At 38.2% G+C, this 22,642-nt stretch overlaps 1 protein-coding gene and 1 non-coding gene across 2 annotated transcripts; one reads left to right on the top strand and one right to left on the bottom strand.

Moving 5' to 3' along the window:
* Positions 1 to 638: 638 nt before the first annotated feature.
* LOC110649685 (probable LRR receptor-like serine/threonine-protein kinase At3g47570) lies at positions 639 to 7,211 on the bottom strand. Its single transcript, XM_058150622.1, has 3 exons — positions 7,106 to 7,211; positions 1,096 to 1,776; positions 639 to 871 (listed from the first exon to the last, which is right to left on the bottom strand). Exons 1-3 carry the CDS (start codon positions 7,209 to 7,211, stop codon positions 639 to 641), a joined length of 1,020 nt encoding a protein of 339 aa, XP_058006605.1.
* Positions 7,212 to 14,040: 6,829 nt separating this feature from the next.
* LOC131182584 (small nucleolar RNA R71) lies at positions 14,041 to 14,147 on the top strand. Its single transcript, XR_009150848.1, has one exon. It is a non-coding gene; the product is annotated as a small nucleolar RNA R71 (small nucleolar RNA).
* Positions 14,148 to 22,642: the final 8,495 nt, after the last annotated feature.

The raw sequence follows: 22,642 nt of genomic DNA on the forward strand, positions 1-22,642 counted from the left end.
AACTATGGAACCTGTTGAAATACATTTGATACATATAATATGGCTTTGTGCCTATATAATAGATACTCAAATGTACATGAATCCTCTCTGTGATGATCAAAATAAAATATTTACAGATCAGATCTTCTAGCTGTCTTTACTTATGTACAATAAATTAAAATAAAAAAAATATTCAAAAATAACATATTAGCCCATCCTCTACTAGACTCTGGAGTTGGTGAATTGGATGAGAGGACAACACTGAAAGAGAGGCTAGTAGTAGTGTAGTCAGCAAAAGAAATATGAAATATTAAAAGAAATATGAGAGGGTGAGTACAACTACTCAGTGAACAGATAAATAAATAACAAAGGAAAACAAATAAGGTTTTATTATTATTTTTTTAATAATAATGATGATGATGATTTTATTATTATTTTTTTAATTTGAAACAGGAAGAGAGGATTATTAGCTAATGGAAGTGAACTTGCAACTTCTTCCTACCATTGTAATCGAGCCTCTAAGACTTTCTTTCTGATGGAAGAGAGCTGAGCAACAATATCACCGATATTCATGCGCTCTTGTGGTGATTCAGTAGAACAGGAGATTCCAATTTCAAATATTGAAATCAAGCACTCAATAAACATGTTGTTTCTCGTGTTCACAAGACTGTGGCTTTGAACCCATGTTGCATTTGCATTGGAGGAAGGTTGTTATTGGGATCCAGAATTTGTGTTACTTGTTCAGGTAAAGCTCTCTTAACAAAATTGCGAAGACTCGTGCCTTCCTTGAACATGTGATCAGTAGGCCTTTTTCCCGTGAACATCTCCAACAAGAGTATGCCATAACTAAAAATGTCACCTGATGTTGATGTTTGACTTCCTATACCATACTCTACAAAACATACATGATCACATAGTTAAATTGAGTTTTCTTAGAAATATATGAATACAAGGACTTTTCTTCAAGTTTGTAATTAAGGTCTCGAATTTGAGTTATAGTAGGAGCCAAAGCCAAATCAATAGAAAAAAGCAATAATACAATCCTGAAATGGCAATATAAACAAATAAGACAAATGAAATTCATGTAAAAAATATATTTATTTTATTTATAATTACCTGGAGGACAATAACCAATAGTTCCTCTTACTCCGATGGAGCTGGATTGATTTGTATAACTAAGGGTGACATTGGAAAGAAACTTCACTAGTCCAAAATCACTTACATGTGCAGTCATTTCTTCATCGAGAAGGATATTACTTGGTTTTATATCACAATGAACGATTGGTGTTCCACAATGATGTTGAAGATATTCCAATGCACAAGCAATATCAATGGCAACATTCAGCTTTTGGAGAACACTTAAAGTCCTTGGTACTTCATCTAATCCAAGAGTTGGATGCAACCAACCATCTAAGCTTCCATTGACCATGAACTCATAAACCAAAGCTTTGAAATCATTGCCATGATAATCAACACCTGAACAGGCTGTGAGCACTTTGACAAGATTTCGATGTCTAACATTTCGTAAGACCTCAGCTATAAAACTCTTTGAAGCTTCTCGATTCATAAGCTTAAACACCTTCACCGCAATCACAATTCCTTCTTGATCAAGAATTCCTTTGTATACTGACCCAAAGCTACCAATACCAATTAAATTGTCTGAAGAGAATCCATTAGTAGCTTTGAGGAGACTTTGATAAGACAACTTCAATAGCTCCTTCCCATGAGATGTTGTCCAAGACTCTCTTCTCTTTCTTGATAGGCACAGAAAGAAACAAATCAGCACAAGCGTTGCACCTATAAGCACAGAAACTATTGAGAATATGATCTTCAATGTTATAGTCAATCGCCTCTTTGACTGCTGAAGCTTACCTGGAGGTAGTGATGTGGCCCAACCGCAAGTGCACGGGTCGTACAAGTAATACAGTAAAGATATCGTTCCCACGAGGAGTTGTGTTAATGATTGAATTTTTGATATAAAAAGTTGACTAAATTGAACTAATTTCAAAATTAAAACAATAGATTGAATGGGTATTGGAGTATGAAATCTATATGTGCAAAATTAATAATCTATTCAACTATGTAATGATTTAACTAAAATTGCATCAAATTGAAATAAGCAAGTTCAAATATGGCAAGATTTAAAATGGCAAGCAATTAAATTCAATTGAAAATTAACAATGGTAAAAAGGCGATTCCGGAGTTCGGGATTTCATATTCGAGCTATTTTGGGATTTTAAATTGGTTATCCAATCTCGTGGAACTTATGGGTTTTAAGGAGATTAATTCTTAAATCCTTTGAATACCCTTTCGAGTGAGACAAAGAGTGCCTTAATCAATCTAATCCTACTTTCGTGGAGTTAGAGTTAATTAAGACCCATTAAGTTCTTTAATTAATCTGTGAATCCTCTTAATCCTTAGTCTATTTCTAGATCTAAGTTAATTAAGTCCAATTCCTTGATTATCTATCACAAGGCCTTCTCCTTTCGGTGCCTCAACCATGGATTAAGAACATCACTTAATGGGATCCTACACTAAGCATGTCATTAAGCACACAAGAAATGAATAAAACTCATTAAGACACAAAATATGGATTACCCAATCAAAATCCACAAAATATCTCAAATATTACAACCCTTACTCCAGAATCAAAAGTAAACTACTCACTACCCATAATGCTTACAAGATATATCGAGTTTAAATGGAAATAAAGCTTTAATCTAAGCTAAGAAATAAGAAACTAAACACTAGAAATGTAGGAAAAATGTAAGGAAAGAAAGAAATCTGCAAATCTTGGTTGAAAATGGTGTGGAAGGTGAAAGTGACTCTTCAAATTCTGCCTCTCCTCTTCCTTTCCTTTTCTGCTCCTTTGTCTCCCTTCTAAAATGGGAAATGAGGTTATTTATAACATTTTCTGACATGGAGCCCTAAAATGGTGTGTTCTAGGAGGGGTTTTCTAAGGGAATCTTCTGCCAGCTCATTAATGAACTCTTTATGGGACTGCATAAGTGGACTGCATAAGTCATGCAGTCCCTTATGCAGTTTTCAGCTGGTTTCTGGTTCACTTATGCGAAACTGCATGACTTGGTGCATAGGTTATGCACAATTCCGTGAGAGTGCATAAGGGAGGCGTGAATGTGCATAAGCTATGCAGTCTCCTTATGCACATTTCGGCAGGTATTGGAATAGTGATTTTTCTCCTTATGCAGATCTGCATAGCTTATGCGGCAAGTTATGCACAATTTGGTCAATGTATATTTCAGCTTGAAAACTTATTTTTGACATCTTTGGCTGTAGAAGGCACTCCTCAATGGCAAAATTTCTTTTCAGTCCTTCACAAGCACCATTTTTCCTACAAAACAAAGTAAAAATTACAAATTAATCCAAAATTGACAATTATGAAAAACTAACTAAATAACTAATGAAATTAGCTAAAAATAACTAATAATAAAATAAAATGGCTATGAAATTAGACCTAAATGACTATGCAAAATGTATGCATCAAATACCCCCAAACTCAAGCTTTTGCTTGTCCTCAAGCAAACTTTAAAATGTGATGCAAAATTTTTAGGGGTTGCCTTATCCAAAGAGCTATGAAAATCACCTATTAAAGTAACTTAACTCCCCTTTAGCCATACCAACAATCCATATACCCATCCTTCAAAATGCAAAGAATCTAATGCTTATCCAAGCTTTCACCGCTTAGCCATCAAGTCAATTATCATTCAAAATCCCCAAACCAACCAATCAAAAGAGAGAGTCATGCTCAAAAGGAATTCTAGGACAATCAATAGGCAAAGTGTCTCTATATAGAATGATGGAATTAATGAATGAATAGGTAATTTTTCCAATCCCATAGGCAAATCCCCTACTCCTATCTCCACTAATGTAGCAAGTACTATCAAGAGATCAAAGGTCTTTTTAGGGATGTAATGGGGCCATGGGGTTCAAAATGAGGCTAAGAAGAAAAATGGGTAAAAAGGGTTCAAAGCATGAGAATATTTCCAATCTTGACAACATAAGGCACACTTCTTATTCTATTATATATTTTTTCTCTCTTTTTTTTTTTATATATATATATGGAGGAGAGAAATACACAATGAGGATTGTCAAGTGCTAGCATAGTTTACAAAACACCTAAAAATGGAGGGACATTTTGATACTTTAAACTTGTATCTTGCATTTTCTTTTGATGATTGTCCCTAAAAATGCCACCCCCAAACTCATTCTTTTTAATACTTTGGGTGGATTTCTTTGAATTTGAATGACAATAATGAAAAGTACATATACTAGCACTTTTACAAGATGACAAGCTTTTCTTCTCCCTTTTATTGTATTTTTTTTTCTTTTCTTTTTTTTTATATATTTTTTTATTTTTTTTATGTACCTAATATTATGAATAATTATTCTCATGAAAAGGGTTGGAGTGTTTGGTTCATTGGCTAGGTAGTAATAAGGGTTTCAAGAAAATTAGGGACAAAAAGGCTCAAAGGGGTTTGCAAGGGTCAATTTTAATTAGGAAAAGGGTCAAAGGCTTAAAATGAGAAGGTTTGAATCAAAGAATGCCTAATCATCTCTCTTTTCAAGTACAAGCTGGTATTTCGCCTTGAAAGGTTTAGAAAATTTGTTCTAGGATTGGTGAGACATCATTTGACTACCTTATATCCAATAACTCCCTCTAAACACTCCAATCTCTAAAGGACTAGTTGGGTGGCTTTTTGGCTAAGAAGATATAGGCAAGGGATAGACACTTTAAAACCTTACACCTCTTAGGAAACTTTCAATCCACAAACCCAACTAAAGGTAAGTCAAATCACTCTCATAGGCACATTTTCAATACTCAAGGGATTTGGCAAGAGATTTTAATGCATGATGCATGATTCCTAAAAATGAGTAATGCAATAACTAAATGGAGGAAATCTATTTGTATGCAATATGTACAATTTCTAAGTGATGTATAATGTGTATGTAAATGATGTATAATGTGTGTGTATGTATGGATGTATATATAAAATATTTACAGTATATGTAAATGAAATGGGATGAGATGCTCCTATACTTAAAATGTGAAAAATGAAGCAAAAATCAAAATGTGCACAAAAATGAAGCAGAAATCAAAATGTGCACCCCCAAACTCAAAATTAGACATTGTCCTCAATGTCTCAAGCAGTATATTACCAAAACTCAAAGCAAGTAATAATTATCAGGAATTGTGAAAGTTAAGAGCAAAAAGAAAGAGTTACCTGGTATGGAGCAGAGGAGAATTCAAGATATAAAGGGATGCATAAGAAGCTGCACAGGTTATGCAGAGTAAAGTGCTGTCCAGAACATGTGCATAAGTAGGGTGCATAAGCCGTGCGGTTCTGCATGAGTGACAATAAGGGCTGCACAGGCTATGCAGGACATTTGCATAAGGGGATGACAGCCTGTGCAGTTCTGCATAAGTGGCATAAAGGGCTGCACAGGCTATGCAAAATAATTGCATAAGGGAATTCACATCCTGTGCAGTATATTCAACAGCTGCTGCATGATGATTAGCAAAGAAAAATGTGCAACCACCAGTAGAAGCATGCAAAAATATACAATATATGGACAATTATGCACAAAAGGGTAGTAAAGGCAGTGACAATCAATGAAAAACTAATGTAATGGCCATCCAATAGAACTTTAAGAAAAACAGAATTCAAAACAAAATAATTCAAAACAAACTAACAGAATTCAAAACAAACTATAATTGTTTGAAAATATGTACAAGGAAAAAGTCCTACAAGTTTGAACAAAAGTAAAACAAAAACTAATCTAGTTCTATTATTTTGCCCTTGTCCATAGATGTTGCTAAGAAATTTGGTTGCATCCGGTCTTTGTCGAAATGATGGTGCTGGAGGAGGTGATGGAGGTGGAGGTGGCATGCCCAGAAAGATCATGAGCTTCTTCATCATCTCCTTCAATTCTTTTTGCTTGTCCCTGGTTTCCATGACAAGGTCAAATAGATGATCGTGACGATCCTTGAGGGTATCAAGACCAGTGTCAAGCTTCCTATCCACAAAGTATATATCATCACTAAGCCTTTCAAGATAGGTGAATAAGGCTTTAGTGTTGAATGCAGGAGGGGCTGTGGATGAGGAGGGTTCAGCTGTAGGAGGTGTGGGCTGAGCAGAAGCTGCTGGGGTGTCCTGTGCAGATTGAGGGGGTGGGGTAGGTTCAGTAGAGTGCTGTGGGACTGATTGGACAGGTTGGGCTTCTGGTTGTGCAGTGGGTTCAGTTTCTGCTGCTGGTTGTGCAATGTCAGAATGTGGCAAACTGAACCCTGTTTTGGATAGGTGTGCAGCATCAAAATATAAGGTGTCCACAAGTGCTGGTATTGGGTGCTCTTCAGGATTAAAACCAAAGTGCTTGGCTATGACAGTTATGAGCCCACCTAAGACAATGTCACCTATGGATTTAGTGGCAGTATGCAACACATGCTCACAAAAGAAATAACCAGGAGAAACCTTGACCTTGTGAAAAGCACACCATAACATGAATAATTCAGATTTCCCAACAGCACCAGAACTAGTCCCTCTGCCCAAAATAGTGCTAGCAATCAGTCTATGAATAAACCTAAGTGCAGGGTCAAGTATTTGAGAGGTTTTTGATCTGCCAGCAGAAAAAGTCTGAGGTTGGTTTGTGATGATTCTCCAAAATTGAGCAGCATTCCAAATACCCTTGTTTGCTACCTCTACCCCTGTATATGGCACTCTAAATAGCCCATCAATTGCAAACCCAAGAATGCTATGAAATTGATCCAATGATAACTCTCTATTTTGCTCCAAACATCTAAATTTCATAGTTGGCTTAAAATCTACATCATGCAATTTCAGGGTGGCAGAGAATGAGGAAATAAACTCCAAAACTAAAGCTGGGTAAACAATTTCTTGCTTGTGCACAAATTCCATCCAACCCATACCATCTAGATAGTCAACCACATTGTCAAATAAACCAAGTGACTGGAGAGAGTCCACAGAAATATACCTAGTGGGTTGCACCTTCCTTTCCTTAAGTCGTTTAAATGTTGCTTTGTGAGTTGCATCAGGAAGGGACCAAGGGAGTTTTGAGACCTATGAGGTTACTGACAATTGCTTTTTACTGGAAGAGGGTGTGGAGGCTGAAGTCTTTGGCTTTTTGGGTGGAGGCTCTGACCTTGGGGTGGTGGGTGGTTCGTTGCGCTTTGAGAGAGGAGGTGCAGATGACATGGGCCTAGTGGATTTCGACCTGATTTTTCGTTTATATGTGGCTGTGGAGGGTGGTGGGGGTGTCGCTTGTGGAGGGGAATCGGGATTGGGAGGTAGCGTTGACAATGGCGAAACCTGGAGAGGGGAAACTGGACGGGAATGGGGAGGCGACTCCATTGCCGATGGTGAAGATGGAGGAGATGAGGGGAAAAGAAAATATGCACTGGGTAGTTAGGGCTAGGGCGGCGGAAATGGGTGTGGAGAAGAATAAGAGGAAAATGTCGGGAGAAATGGAGGGGAACGGACGGTCGGGAACAGAAAATACGGGAGGTGGGAAAAATGGGTACCGACGGGAATTTTGGATTAGGTTATGTAAGACTGCATAAGTGAAAAGTGAGTGTGCATAACTTATGCACCCTACTTATGCATGTTTCGGCAGGTTTTGGACTTCAGAGAAATAGCTTATGCAAAAGTGCATAAGTTATGCACTGTCCTTATGCACTGTTCGGCAAGTTTTGAAATTTTGGGTTTCTGGTTATGCAGAAGTGCATAAGTCATGCACCCTCCTTATGCAGGTCTCGGTAGGTTTTGGTGTTTGGAAAATGTGGTCATGCAGTTGTGCATAAGCTATGCACTCTGCTTATGCATGTTTCGGTAGGTTCTGATTTTTGTGGAAAGTGGTTATGCAGAAGTGCATAGGTCATGCACTCTGCTTATGCAGGTCTCGGTGGGTTTTGGGATTTTGGGTTGGTGGTTATGCAGTTGTGCATAAGCTACGCAGTCTCCTTATGCACCTCTCGGTAGATTTTGGATTTCAGAGATTTTTAGTCATGCGGAAGTGCATAAGTTATGCACTCTGCTTATGCATCCCTCGGCAAGTTTTGAGATTCAGAATGTGAGGTCATGCAGAAGTGCATAAGTTATGCACTCTGCTTATGCACCCTTCGGCAAGTTTTGATTTTTGGAGTTTTTGGTTATGCAGAAGTGCATAAGTCATGCACCCTCCTTATGCAGACTTCGGCAGAGAGAGAAAATGCAGAATTTGAAGTTATGCAAACCTGCATAAGTCATGCACTCACTTATGCAAGTTTTGACAGATATGAAATTTGGCAAAATTAGGCTATGCAGAGTTGCATAAGCTATGCACTCTTCTCATGCACTTTGCAATATGAATGAAAATGGCAAGAATTGTGGTTATGCAGGATTGCATAAGCTATGCAGTTGCTTATGCACAATTCAACAAGATTAAAATTGCAATGGAACATGATTTGCAAGTGTGAAAAATACCCTAGAATGAGGAAATATAATTCTATGAAGCATAAACCATGAGAAATTTTCACCAAAAACACATCAATATATACAAAGTCCATCAAAATTTCATCACACAAGCATGTAGAAATGGATCCTACATAAAAGACCTTTGTGAACCATGCCATTTTTACTCAAATTCTGCAAATCAACATTTAGCACAATAAAAACTCAATAAAACCTGCATAAAGTTGCATCTATCCACAAATGATGAAATGAACTCTCCAAGTTATGCCAAGAGAATGCAATATTGTCCACCTTGAATTCCACAACCCAAATAAGCTCAAAACTACAAAGATGACCAACTTACCACCATATTAACATTAAAAGCACATATACTTAAAAGTTACACATCCAACCTCACCAAGAACATGAGCCATTTGCTGTAGACACCCTCTTTGCTGCAGAATTTCTTCTTCCTCTCTGCATAAACTAGGTAATGACCCTGACAAAGTTATGCAAAGAAAATCACTCGATTTTGGGAGAGTTTGAAGGACAAAATTTTCAAGTTAAGAATCACTCCCCAGCAGTTCATCAGCCTTTCTTCATTGAAATACATCTACAAGGGGCAAAATTCAACAATGTCAAAAATTGAATTTGGGAGAGTCAATATAAAAACAAAAGTAATGAAAGTAAAAGTAAATCAGCAAAAGCAAAATAAAAGGACTTGGGATGCCTCCCAAGAGGGCTAATTTATAGTCCTTAGTTGGACTTTTCATGAATTTCACTGAAAAGAGGTGAGGGATTGTAGAGCTTGTAACAGCTTGCTCCTTTTATTGGGTCTCCAGTTATGTAATGTTTCAATCTATGCCCATTGACCTTAAAATTTCCAGATTTTTCACTCCAAATTTCAATTGCTCCATAAGGGAAAACCTTAGAAACTCTATATGGACCAGTCCACCTTGATTTAAGTTTTCCAGGGAACAATTTCAATCTTGAGTTGAACAATAAAACTAAATCACCCTCTTTGAATTCCTTTTTTCGAAGATGCTTATCATGCCAAACTTTAGTTCTTTCTTTGTAAATACGGGCACTTTCGTAAGCATCCATTCTCAGTTCTTCAAGCTCATTAAGTTGCAATAGTCTCTTTTCACCAGCTTGCTTAAGATCAAAATTCAAGGTCTGAATGGCCCAATATGCTCTATGTTCTAGCTCCACAGGTAAATGACAAGACTTACCATATATCAACCTAAAGGGAGTAGTTCCTATAGGGGTTTTGTAGGCAGTCCTATATGCCCATAAAGCATCATCTAGTTTGATAGACCAATCTTTTCGAGAATTGTTCACTATTTTCTCCAAGATATGTTTGAGCTCTCTGTTAGAAATTTCAACTTATCCTGAAGTTTGAGGGTGGTATGGGGTAGCTATCTTGTGCACTACGCCATACTTCCTCATTAAGCTCTCAAATTGCTTATTGCAAAAATGGGAACCACCATCACTAATTATAGCCCTAGGAGCTCCAAATCTACTCAAGACAAATTTCTTCAAGAATTTCACTACCACTCTAGCATCATTAGTTGGAGTTGCAATAGCTTCCACCCACTTTGACACATAGTCAACCCCAACTAAGATGTATCTATTACCAAATGAAGGAGGAAATGGCCCCATAAAATCTATTCCCCAAACATCAAATAATTCTACTTCAAGAATTTCATTCAAGGGCATTTGATCTCTTTTTGACAAATTTCCTCTCTTTTGACATTTATCATATTCTAATACAAATTTCCTCACATCCTTAAAAAGATTTGGCCAAAAGAAACCAGCTTGCAAAATTTTACTAGCTGTTTTAGAGATTCCAAAATGTCCTCCATAATCAGAAGCATGGCAATGATGCATAATACTCTGTGTCTCCTCATCAGGAATACATCTCCTTATTAAACCATCACAGCATCTCCTAAAGAGTAAAGGGTCATCCCATCTATAAAACTTCACCTCATGCAAAAACTTTTTCTTTTGTTGCCATGTCATACGTAGAGGTAAAACTCCACAAGATAAATAATTCACAAGGTCTGCATACCAAGGTAGTTTAGCAACAAGAGAGAAAAGTTGTTCATCCAAGAAAAACTCATCAATAGGGATTTCATCCAATTCTTCATCATCCAATTTCAACCTACTAAGATTATCAGCAACTACATTTTTAGCTCCCTTCTTATCTCTAATCTCCAAGTCAAACTCTTGTAGCATCAGAATCCACCTAATGAGCCTAGGTTTAGCTTCCTTTTTACGGAGCAAATACCTGATGGCTGCATGATCTGAAAATATAACCACCTTTGAGTCAATAATATAAGGTCTGAACTTTTCCAATGCAAAGACAATTGCTAAAAATTCCTTTTCAGTTGTTGCATAATTTGTTTGAGCTTCATCCAGTGTTCTACTAGCATCATAAATAGCATAAGCCTTTTTGTCCTTCCTTTGACCAAGAACAGCCCCAATTGCATAGTTGCTAGCATCACACATAATTTCAAAAGGTAGGCTCCAATCAGGTGGTTGCATGATTAGTGTAGTGATAAGAGCTTGCTTCAACTTGCAAAAGGCATCCAAACACTCTTGGTCAAATACAAATGGTGTTCATGACTTAACAAATTAGACAAAGGTTTGGCTATTTTAGAAAAACCCTTGATAAAGCGTCTGTAGAACCCGGCATGTCCTAGAAAACTTCGAATTCCCTTGACATTGGTAGGAGGACCCATCTTCTCTATCACTTCAACCTTGGCTTTATCAACCTCTATTCCTCTGTTAGATACCAAATGTCCAAGCACTATCCCTTCCTGAACCATGAAATGACACTTTTCCCAGTTTAACACAAGGTCGATTCGCACATCGCTGCAAAACTTTAGAAAGGTTAGCCAAGCATATGTCAAATGAAGATCCATAAACAGAAAAATCGTCCATAAAAACCTCCATTATGTCTTCAATGAAATCTGAGAAGATTGCCATCATGCACCTTTGAAAGGTGGCTGGTGCATTACACAACCCGAATGACATCCTCCTATAAGCAAAGGTTCCATATGGACAAGTAAAAGTGGTTTTCTCTTGATCATTTGGATGGATAGGGATTTGAAAAAAACCTGAATATCCATCTAAATAGCAAAAATAAGAATGCCTAGCCAGTTTTTCTAACATCTGATCAATGAAGGAAAGTGGAAAATGATCTTTTCTAGTGGCAACATTTAATTTTCTGTAATCTATGCACATTCGCCAACTAATTACTGTTCTGGTGGGAATTAATTCATTATTTTCATTTTTGACCACTGTCATTCCACCCTTTTTTGGAACAACATGTACTGGGCTCACCCAAGTACTATCTGAGATAGGATATATGATCCCTGCATTAAGCAACTTCAAAATTTCCTTTTTAACAACTTCTTTCATATTCGGGTTCAACCTCCTCTGATGTTCAATAGATGGCTTACAATTTTCTTCCAAACTAATTCTATGCATGCAAAAGTGTGGGCTGATTCCCTTAATGTCATCTATGGTGTATCCTAAAACTTTCCTAAATTGCCTCAACACTCTTAACAACTTATCAGCCTCTAAGGTACTTAAATTTGCATTTACAATTACTGGATAAGTGTTATTGGTGCCAAGAAATTCATACCTGAGCTGAGAAGGAAGTTGCTTAAGTTCTACCTTAGGCGCATCTTCTTCCTTGAATGATGGTTGCTTAGATTCTGCTTTTTCCTTTTGTGTGAGTTGAAAAACTGGAGCAGAAATGAATGGTGGACTTCCCTTTAAATGTTGAGCATATGCAGCCACATGAGGGTTGTCATAGTCTATGCCTCCTCCATGAACCAAACAATTTTCAAGTGGATCTTCTGGATATTTCTTTCTGAAGTGTTCTTCAACCAGCTCATCAATGATATCAACTTTCAAGCAAGTATCAGCTTCAGAATGATGCTTCTTCATAGAGTTATTAATATTGAAAACCAATTGCTCTTCACCAACTCTAAGAGTCAGCTTTTCTCCCTTAACATCAATCAATGCTCCTGCTGTAGCTAGAAAGGGTCTTCCCAAGATGATTGGGATATTAGAATCCTCTTCCATGTCCAAGATGACAAAGTCAACAGGTATGTAGAACTTCCCAACCTTCAGAGGCACATTCTCCAAAATCCCTTCAGGATACTTAATTGATCTGTCAGCTAACTGAAGAGAAATGTGGGTTGGCTTAAGATCTCCCATGTTGAGCTTCTCATAGATGGAAAGGGGCATAAGGCTAACACTAGCCCCTAAATCACATAAAGCTTTTGTAGAACATGATTCCCCAATGTGGCATGGAATTGAAAAACTCTCTGGATCCTTGAGCTTTGGGGGAAGTTTCCTTTGAAGGATAGCACTACATTCTTCTGTCAAAGCTTCAGTTTCATGATCTTCAAGTTTCCTCTTGTTTGAGAGAATTTCTTTCAAGAATTTTGCATAAGAGGGCATTTGTGAAAGAGAATCAACAAAAGGCACATTTATGTATAGCTTCTTCAAAACCTTTAAGAACTTCCCAAATTGCTTATCAAGCTTGGCTTTGTGAAATCTTTGTGGGAAAGGAAGTTGTGGCTTGTAGGGCTCAGGAGGTATATATTTCTCTTCCTTTTCTTCAATTTCCTCTTTACATTTTTCTGTACTCTCTTGTTTTTCACTCTCATCAGTTTCTTTCTCATTTTCTCTCTTCTCATTTTTTTCACTCTTCTCATTATTTACAACTTTCCCACTTCTTAAAGTAATAGCTTGACACTGCTCTCTTGGGTTTTCTGGTTGACTTGGAAGTTTTCCAAAAGACTTGGTACCTGAGGAAGATGCTTGTTGTGCAATCTGATTTTCCAAAGATTCTCTATGTGTTTGCATCTGTTCCAGCCTTGCTTTCATCTCTCTCATCTCCTCATCATGCTTATTTTGGTTAGCAAGAATCTGTTGCAATAAAGCTTCAGTGGTAGAACTTTGTTCCTGCTGTTTTGGTAGAGGATTCATATTTTTCTGCTGAAAATTAGGCAATGGTTGCCTATTTTGCTGATATGGAATTCCTTGTTGCTGTTGTGGCTGAAAATTCTAATTTGGAACTTGACTTTGCTGATTTCCCCATGAAAAGTTGGGATGATTCCTCCAATTTGGATTATAAGTCTGAGAGTAGGGATTCCCCATCTGTTTGTTTCCATAATTACCAACATATGCAGCTTGCTCTCCATAGTCTACTCCACAGCTGGTAGTTCCCTCTGCATAAGCCACTTGTTGTGAACTTCCAGATGATGATGATCAACTAACCAACATACTCAAATCTTCCATCTTCTTAGCAAGGACATTTGTAAGTGCATCAAATTTTGCATTAATCATGTTGAATGGATCAAGATCATACATTCCAGCAGCTTGCCTTTTTTGAGTTGGAGCTGGTCCTCTTGGACTACTCCAAAGATGAGTATTCTTTGCAATTTTCTCCAATAGCTCATAAGCTTCATCTTCATGCTTCATAATAAATTCTCCTCCTGTTTGAGCATAAATAATCCCTCTAATTGCAGGAGTGACATTTGTGTAAAAATTCTGGTTTATCATCCATTTCGGAATGGCATGATGTGGGCATTGTCTCTCCAATTCCTTCCATCTCATCCATGATTCATAAAGAGTTTCATCTTCTCTTGGTCTGAAAGCTGTCATTTGATTCCTCAATTCTTGAGTTTTTCTAGGTGGAAAATATTGTGCAAGAAATGCATCAGTGAGTTGCTCCCAATTTGTAATGGAGTTGTGAGGTAAAGAATCAAGCCAATTCAATGCTCTATCTTTCAAAGAGAATGGGAACAGCTTCAATCTTACTACATCATCAGACACTCCAGGTTGTTTTTGCATATCACAAATCATAGCAAACTTCTTCAGATGTGTGTGTGGATTTTCAGAAGGATGTCCTCCAAATTGAGAATTTTGAATCATTTGAAGAACTCCAAAATCCATCTTGTAACTATTTGCATCAATCCTTGGTCTTGCTATGCTCTCTCTCAAGTCATCAAAACGAGGAAAAGCATGATCCATCATACTTCCCCTAGGCAAATTAGCATTTACAACTTCTTCACCTTGGGCTGCATTTTCATTGTTTTGACCATTTCCAGCATTACCACCAATTCTAATTCTTTCATCAGCCATGTCAGCTTCTAATTTAGTTTCTCTCCCCTCCTCCCTGAAGAATTGGAAGAATCGCTTTTTCATTCTGAGAGCAAGGTTCCGAGCGGTTTTGAGGGTTTCCCGCGTAGCTGGCTGCATCAAGGCCCGTTAATTCCGAAGCGCATCACCCTGAATAGGGAAGAAGGCTTAATGGTGATGGAGCTGAAAGATCAGGCGGCCACTCAGAAGTTCTCCTGTTTAGATGCGGTGACAGCTGAACTGCATCATTGGACAATGCGGCTAATTACTGGGGAAGAACGCGGGCTTCAGCTCTCTGACCTTGGCTTCGGTACTTTCTACATCTCTGATCTCTGAACCCTTAGCGAACTCACTGACTTTTCCTTTGCACAGGTATGATGGGCGGCGAGGTTCCAAGGAGAACCGAAAGCAGAAGAGAGAGATCTCCAGAAAGGTGTGGGAGATGAAGGGCGCCGAGGCCCTTCAGACGCCAAGACACGATTCGGGGGAGATGCAGGAGGGCTCTTCTCGACCCTCAGGACCGCCAATCCCTAATGTAAAAGTGGTTCGGTCTCCCCCTCGATGCGAAGAGCCACCTCCACCTCCGCTGGTTACTTCTAGTGTGGAAGGGGGTCCATCCCAACCTCCTGTGAGGACCCTTTCCCGCGGAACTCAAGTCCTGATCCATTCGCTGGAAAAGAACCGCACGGTTTGGGAGAATCCGGGCTTGGCTAAGGTCTTGGGGGCCTCGATCTGCCTTCAGGAGGATCAGGATAGGCTGTCCCCGAATAGTCTCGATGATATCCTGACCCGGACTATGAGCCTGAGTGTGGAGAGCCTGGTGAACCAACACATTGTCCGGGAGAAGGCTCACCGCATGAGGCAGGAGCTCGAGAAGGTGGGTCATGAAGCAGCTTCCCTCCGATCCCAACTTTCATCCGCCCAAAACTACATAGCTGAAATTAAGGGGTGGATGAAGTTCTATGAAGATAAACTGGCCGAGCAAGCTCATGTCCTTGAAGAGGTTTGGGTGCTCCGAGCTGCTGATGTCGCACGCCTCACTGACGAACTCAAAGTAAAAGAAGAAGAGGCAGTGACAAGGGAGGCCGGCGCTTATGTGAATGCCCATGGGGACCTTTTGGCCGAGCTTAAAAAGCGTTATCCGGAGGAGGACTTTTCCTAGATGGTGGACCTGGCTCCCCAAGATGAAGAGGACAGCGAGGAGGAGGCTAAAGGTGAGAGAGGAGGTGAACAAAATGTAGAATAGGCTGGGGGTGATCCTCCAGCCGAATGACTTGTATAAATTTTTAATTTGAAATGAAATGAAGTCCTTTTTTAGTTCAATGATTGGATGAGATCGGAAAGTATCTAAATTGCATGAGCGCCTATGTAACACCCTCCCGGTAGCAATTCCGTACATTCTACTGTTCCGGTGACCGGTGTAGGTCCGGATAGCTAGAACGTCCGAAAAAATATTTAAACTAAAGTGAGGAACCAAAATTAACTCAAATACTAATAAGAAACATTTAGTAAAAATTTTAGAAATAAAATACAACCAAGTTAAACGAGTCGGTGCCCTAGCGAGGGGTAACTCAGAGGGAAGTTGCGGTTCTCGCAACGAGGAGCCCTAGACCCGAGGGAAAAATTATAAAATAAGTTTTGGGACTCCAGAGAAGGGTTATTGAGGTTCCCATGGCATTAGAATGCCAAGAAAATATTTAGAAAAATTTTTCAATCGGTACAGACAATTTTGGCCCATTGAGTCGAACGGAGGGCATTTTAGTCATTTCGCCTTCAGAGGTGATTTTTGGCCGACTTGTCCAGCTAAGTAAATAATTAATATGACATAAAATATGAAGAAACATTACTAAAAATTTAATTGAAATTGAGTAGTGATGAAAAGAAAAGAAAAATCAAAATAAAGCAATTTGTGACATCATAATGATGTCATTTATAAATTACCAACCAATCACAAGCTAATAAGCTTTCTTAAATACTTAAAAGAGACAAAACAAAGACCAAAAAATTAAAAGTCCAGCAGCCATCACCCTCTTCCTCATGCAGCCGAAACCTTGCCCTAGACCTAATCCTCCATTAACACTTCCATAAGCTTTCCATTCCACTAAGTCTCACCCTAAATCCTCATACTCCATTCACTAAAATTTATCCTAGCACCTTGCATAATCTTTTGGCAGCCAAGAAGAAGAAAGAAAGTGAAGTTTTGAGCTTGGGAAAAATCTGCCTACAAGAGGTTAGTGCATATATGTATTTAAAACTCATTAATTCCATGATTGAGACTTGTAATAGATGAGAAATTGTGAAATAAATGAAACAAATTCATGTGTATGTCCACCATAGAATTCGGTAGCCCTAATGAAGGAATGGTTTTGATTGTTTTGTTGGACTTAGAGTGGACTAGAAATGATATTTAAGATATATATCTATATGGATAATAAATTGGTATGCTAACTAAGGCATCTTGTAGAAAACATAATGTGAAGCTAGGGTTTTGGGAAGTGAAAATTTGACTTGGCTTAGGAAATTGTTAGAGAACATTTTAATGGTCAATTAGTGACCATTTTAGGTAAGTTAACCATAATTTGGACTGAAATGTAGCATGGCAAAGTGAATGAGTATGCTGCCTTGTGAGTGCAAAGAGGTGATCAAATTTCAGTCCACTTGGACTGCCATATCTTGGGCTGTGTTGGTCCAATTGGTGTTTGGCCAATTGGACATGAAACTAGGCTTATAATGGCACATTTTTGCTGAAGAAACTATGCCCAAAAGACCAAAGCAAGAGGACCAAAAGTTGGCCCCAATCCGGATACCCTGCAACAGCACCTGCAGAAATGACCAAATGAACAGTGTTGGCCATAACTCAATGTAGATTTGGTCAATTGACCTGAAATTTTTACAGAAACAAGTTAAGACATAGACAAACAACTTTTATGAAGAAACCTACCCCAAATTATGGCCAGAACCTATTCAAATATGCAGTCACAGTCACTATTCATGTTACTGTAGATATGGTTAATTCTGCAGATTGGCAATCCGGCCAGCTGTGGTTTTTGGACCATATCTGGAGCTACAAAACTCCAAATGGAGTGATTCAAAAAAAGAAATTCAACTAGACAAAATAAGGAACAACTTTCATGTTTTCCATTTTTTCAAATTTCCACTGTAACAGTGTTTAATGGAACAGTAAACTTAGGCTCAAAAATTGAAATTTTCTGCCCTCTTGGCTTTAAGTTAGAAATGGTAATGGTGACCAATTCTAACAAGTTTTAAATGTAAAATGTGGTATGTTGGGAGTGCCAAAGTCAATGTACATATTTTCTATCCAAAAGTCAACATTTTTGTTGACCAATGAGGTGAATAGTGACACCAAAACTTGAAATGCACAAATTGAAGAATTTAAAAGTTTCAAATGCCCTAGTATACCTAACATGATTGGTTTGGATAGTTTGGCATGCCAATAGGGTTCAGTTAGCAGTACTGCACATGGCAATATGCCATTCTGTAATTTCATGGCTTTTAGCCATTCTGACTTTGCATTGAGATTTGGCCTTGTGCCTGAGATTATTTACAGCTTGGTAGCTGTTCTGTTGCACACCGGGAGATGCATATGTGACCGATGGTGTGACGGCCCGAGGTACTAGATACCCAAAGGCGCGGTTACCCATTATCCAAATTACTGCCTAGTGTAGGTTACTTGGGGCAACTAAATGAATAAAAGTGGATAAAGTAAATGATATACAAATACCAAACAAATAAAACATATACATTCGTTACATATTTATTTCTTGCTATTTCTTTTATTTTATTATTGCATCACTAAGAATTATTGCTTAGCGCGTTGCTTTTGCCACGCTTAGGTACTGGAGATACTGATCGTGAGCCCAGTAGACCGCAGACTGGGTGAGTCCATCCTGCAGCTCTGCACAGTGTCCGTGTCACCTCACTACCTGCAGTGCATTGGTAGGGCACTAGGTGTCATTTTGTCATTTTGTAACTAAATTTTTATTTTCTCATATGTATTTAGAATTATGAAATGTATTTTGTTGATCATGTAAATAATGAAAAACTGTGTTTATGAATGGAAAAGTAAATGTTTATTTGTGATTTATATGTGATCATCACATGTGATGGATAATTGAGAATTGAAATTGAAATGTTGAGATCTTGATATTGAGACTTTGTTGATGAATTGAAGTTGGGATTGTTTGGAAAATTATTTGGAAGTGTTTTTAACAGGTTCCGAAGAACTGTTTTCTCTATTTTTAGCCAGTACTCCGCCGGATTTTCTTTAAAATTTTCGGAACCTCAAATAAATAATACTTTTGATAAATGGCTTAAATAAATTATATTTCATAAATTATATTCAAAAGCATGATATAAATTAATTAAGGTATATTAGAGTGTGCCAGTACACCGTGTGGCATGACTTACTCGGGTATACTGTACACGGGTAAGGGGTGTCACAGCCTAATTGTCTGAACATATTAGAATAACTTGAAAGCAATTATTAACCTATGTATGAGAGATCGGTAAAACTTTGTAAACATGAGATGGGAAAGTATCCAAGTTGCATGAGCGCCTAATTATTGGCACATATTAGAACAACTTGAAAGCAATTATTAACCTATGTATGAGAGATCGGTAAAACTTTGTAAACATGAGATCGGCCTAAACCGAGAACAAACACTGAACGGAACTGGAAACCTGGTCTGAACACTTAAGATCGGAAGCATCATTAGGCCGGATTAAAACCTTAACTTTTATTGGACAACTATCCACAATATTTATGAATGGGGAATCGGATGGCATGAAGACCTAATGTTGGTTCAATTTTGTTTGACAAGAGGGATCGAAAATGTGATTGACTGGCCGAAAAACTTGGTAATTGATTCAAGAGATCGGATAGGATTTAAATGATATGGAGACTTAGTACTGATTTGATTCCTTTAGAAGAGAGATCGGACATGTGATTAACTGGCAAAGAGAGACTTGGTACTGGGGATCGGTTTCAAAGTTTATTAATTCCAGGGATCGGCCAAAATATGGTGTCGACAGCTGCCCCTCTTTACATAATTCCTACTGAAGGGAAAAATTTTCCCGTGTAGGGATTATGTAAAGATTCAGACCCATATTTTGGGCGATTAAAATTTGAACTTCGAAATTAAAGTTAGGGAACTAAAGCCTACTTAGGTCAGCGACCCTGAGGTTGGTAACAGGAATTTAAATGCTGAAGAATTAAAGTCAACTTAGATGAAGGAACCAGAGGTTGATTAACAAGAAATTTAAATGCTGAAAAATTAAAGTCAACTTAGATCAAGGAAACAGAGGTTGATAACAGGGAATTTAAATGCTGAAGAATTAAAATCAACTTAGATTAAGGAACCAGATGTTGATAACAAGAAATTTAAATGCTAAAAATTAAAATCAACTTAGATAAAGGAACCAGAGGTTGATTAACAGGAAATTTAAATGTTGAAAATTTAAATCAACTTAGATCAATGACCCAGAGGTTGATAACAGGAAATTTAAATGCTGAAAATTAAAATCAACTTAGATTAAGGACCCAGAGGTTGATAGCAGAAAGTTTAAATGCTGTAAATTAAAATCAACTTAGATCAAGGAACCAGAGGTTTATAGCAGAAAGTTTAAATGTTGGAAATTAAAATCAACTTAGATCAAGGAACCAGAGGTTGATAGCATAAAATTTAAATGCTGGAAATTAAAATCAACTTAGATCAAGGAACCAGAGGTTGATAGCAGAAAGTTTAAATGCTGGAAATTAAAATCAACTTAAATCAAGGAACCAGAGGTTGATAGCAGAAAATTTAAATGTTGGAAATTAAAATCAACTTAGATCAAGGAACCAGAGGTTGATTAACAAGAAATTTAAATGCTGAAAATTAAAATTAACTTGGATCAAGGAACCAGAGGTCGATAACAGGAAATTTAAATGCTGAAAATTAAAATCAACTTAGATCAAGGAACCAGAGGTTGATTAACAAGAAATTTAAATGCTGAAAATTAAAATCAACTTAGAAAGCAAGTCTAACCTGACACGAGAAGTTCTTTTGCGACGAAGTGTACTTCACAGGATCCCGAGGGTCAACGATTAATGGAGGATGAGTTACAAGACTTGACCTTCAACTCCCTTTTCCTTACTCGCTCCTTCGGATGCCCTTTTTCTATTCTCGACTTCCCTCTTATTTTGCGAAAAGCGCCCTTACGAGTTTTCACTTTCCCTTTTATCCATCTGACTAGAAGCGCCCTTCCAAGTTTTCACCTCTAGTTTTTTTTTTTTTTTTTTTTTTTTTTTGGGGCCATTCCCTGCAAATCTCATAGCAAAGTACATGAGGTTATCAATATTCAAATCCTAATCTTATGACAAAATTTTAACAGATTAATAGCGCATTAGATAAGGGGGTTGAAAGAGGACAATATTAAAGAGTGAGTATACGGGAAAGATAAAAGCAAAAAGACAAATTCGAAGAAAACATATCAACAAGACTTTATTATGGTTTGGAAAATAAATGTACAGTTTCAAAGGAAAAGGGGTACAAGGATAGATCTTACAGATTCCTTGTGGTTAGCTTTGAAATCCCTTAACCACCATTATTTCAGGTATTCTACTGACGGAGAATCATGTCGTGATGGTTTATTTTCCTTCCCTGGTCCCATATTTTCTTCCTTATTTCTCCATTTTCTGGTTCTAAAGGCGCCCTTTCGGGTTTTCACCTTTAGATTTATTTTTTGCTCGCTTTTCAGGGCGCCCTTTAGGGTTTTCACCCTTCACTCATTTTAAAGAAAGCGCCCTTGCGGGTTTTCGCCTTCTTTCACATATTTTGCTAAGAGCACCCTTTCGGGTTTCCACCCCCACTTTTTTTTTTTTAGGCATAGTACCTTTTGACGGTGTCGGTATTCACAGGTCTTTGAAGTTATTCGCCGTCCATGTGGGTCAGGATCAGGGCTCCACCAGAAAACGCCTTTTTAACCACATGGGGTCCCTCATAGGTTGGCGACCATTTACCCCAGGGATCATTTTGATTAAGGAGTACTTTCTTCAGGACTAGGTCCCCGGGTTGAAATTCACGTGGCCGGACACATTTGTCAAATGCCCTGGCCATTCTTCTCTGATATAACTGCCCATGACATGCTGCCGCTAGCCTTTTCTCGTCTAGGAAATTTAATTGGTCCAACCTCGACTGGATCCACTCCGACTCGTCGATCCCTGATTCCTTCAGAATCCTTAGGGAAGGAATTTCAACTTCAATAGGCAATACTGCTTCCATCCCGTAAACCAGAGAGTATGGGGTTGCCCCAGTTGATGTCCTTACAGAAGTCCGGTATGCGTGAAGGGCGTAGGGAAGCATATCATGCCAATCCCTATAAGTGACCGTCATTTTCCGGATTATTCTCTTGAGATTTTTGTTTGCAGCTTCCACTGCTCCATTCATCTGGGGACGGTACGGGGAGGAATTGAGGTGTCGAATCCTGTATTGATCACATAACCTCTGGATCTTCGAACCATTCAAATTCTTGGCATTGTCAGTGACGATTTCGCTGGGGAGGCCATGTCGGCAAATGACATTATTTCTGAGGAACTTGAGAAACGTGTTCTGTGTGATGTGGGCATATGATGTCGCTTCGACCCATTTAGAAAAATAATCGATAGCTACCAGGATAAATCTATGCCCATTGGATGCCTTACAGTTGATGGGACCAATCACATCGATGCCCCACATTGCAAACGGCCATGGTGAGACGAGGTTGAACAATTGGTGAGGCGGAACATTTATCGGATCCGCGTAGATCTGACATTTTTGGCACTTCCGAAAGTATTCAATGCAATCCTTCTCCATAGTAGTCCAAAAGTATCCTCGTCGTAAGATTTGCTTAGCCATCATATGCCCATTGGCATGGGTTGCACAGTTCCCCTCATGAGTTTCGAAAAGGATTCTCTTTGCTTCTTTTGCATCCACGCATCTCAACAATTCACCGTTTGAGCTCCTTTTGTATAAGATTTCTCCACTGGGGAAATA

This window comes from Hevea brasiliensis, chromosome 8, assembly GCF_030052815.1.
Source record: "Hevea brasiliensis isolate MT/VB/25A 57/8 chromosome 8, ASM3005281v1, whole genome shotgun sequence".
Classification (NCBI taxonomy): Eukaryota; Viridiplantae; Streptophyta; class Magnoliopsida; order Malpighiales; family Euphorbiaceae; genus Hevea; species Hevea brasiliensis.

Excerpts from the sequence above, each read along its gene's own strand:
- LOC110649685 (XM_058150622.1), bottom strand. The coding sequence starts at position 7,211 with ATGTCATCTGCACCTCCTCTCTCAAAGCGCAACGAACCACCCACCACC. Across the intron at positions 1,777-7,105 it reads AGCCTCCACACCCTCTTCCA|GTGCAACGCTTGTGCTGATT; the intron begins GTAAAAAGCAAT and ends CTGTGCTTATAG. Across the intron at positions 872-1,095 it reads TATTGGTTATTGTCCTCCAG|AGTATGGTATAGGAAGTCAA; the intron begins GTAATTATAAAT and ends TATGTTTTGTAG.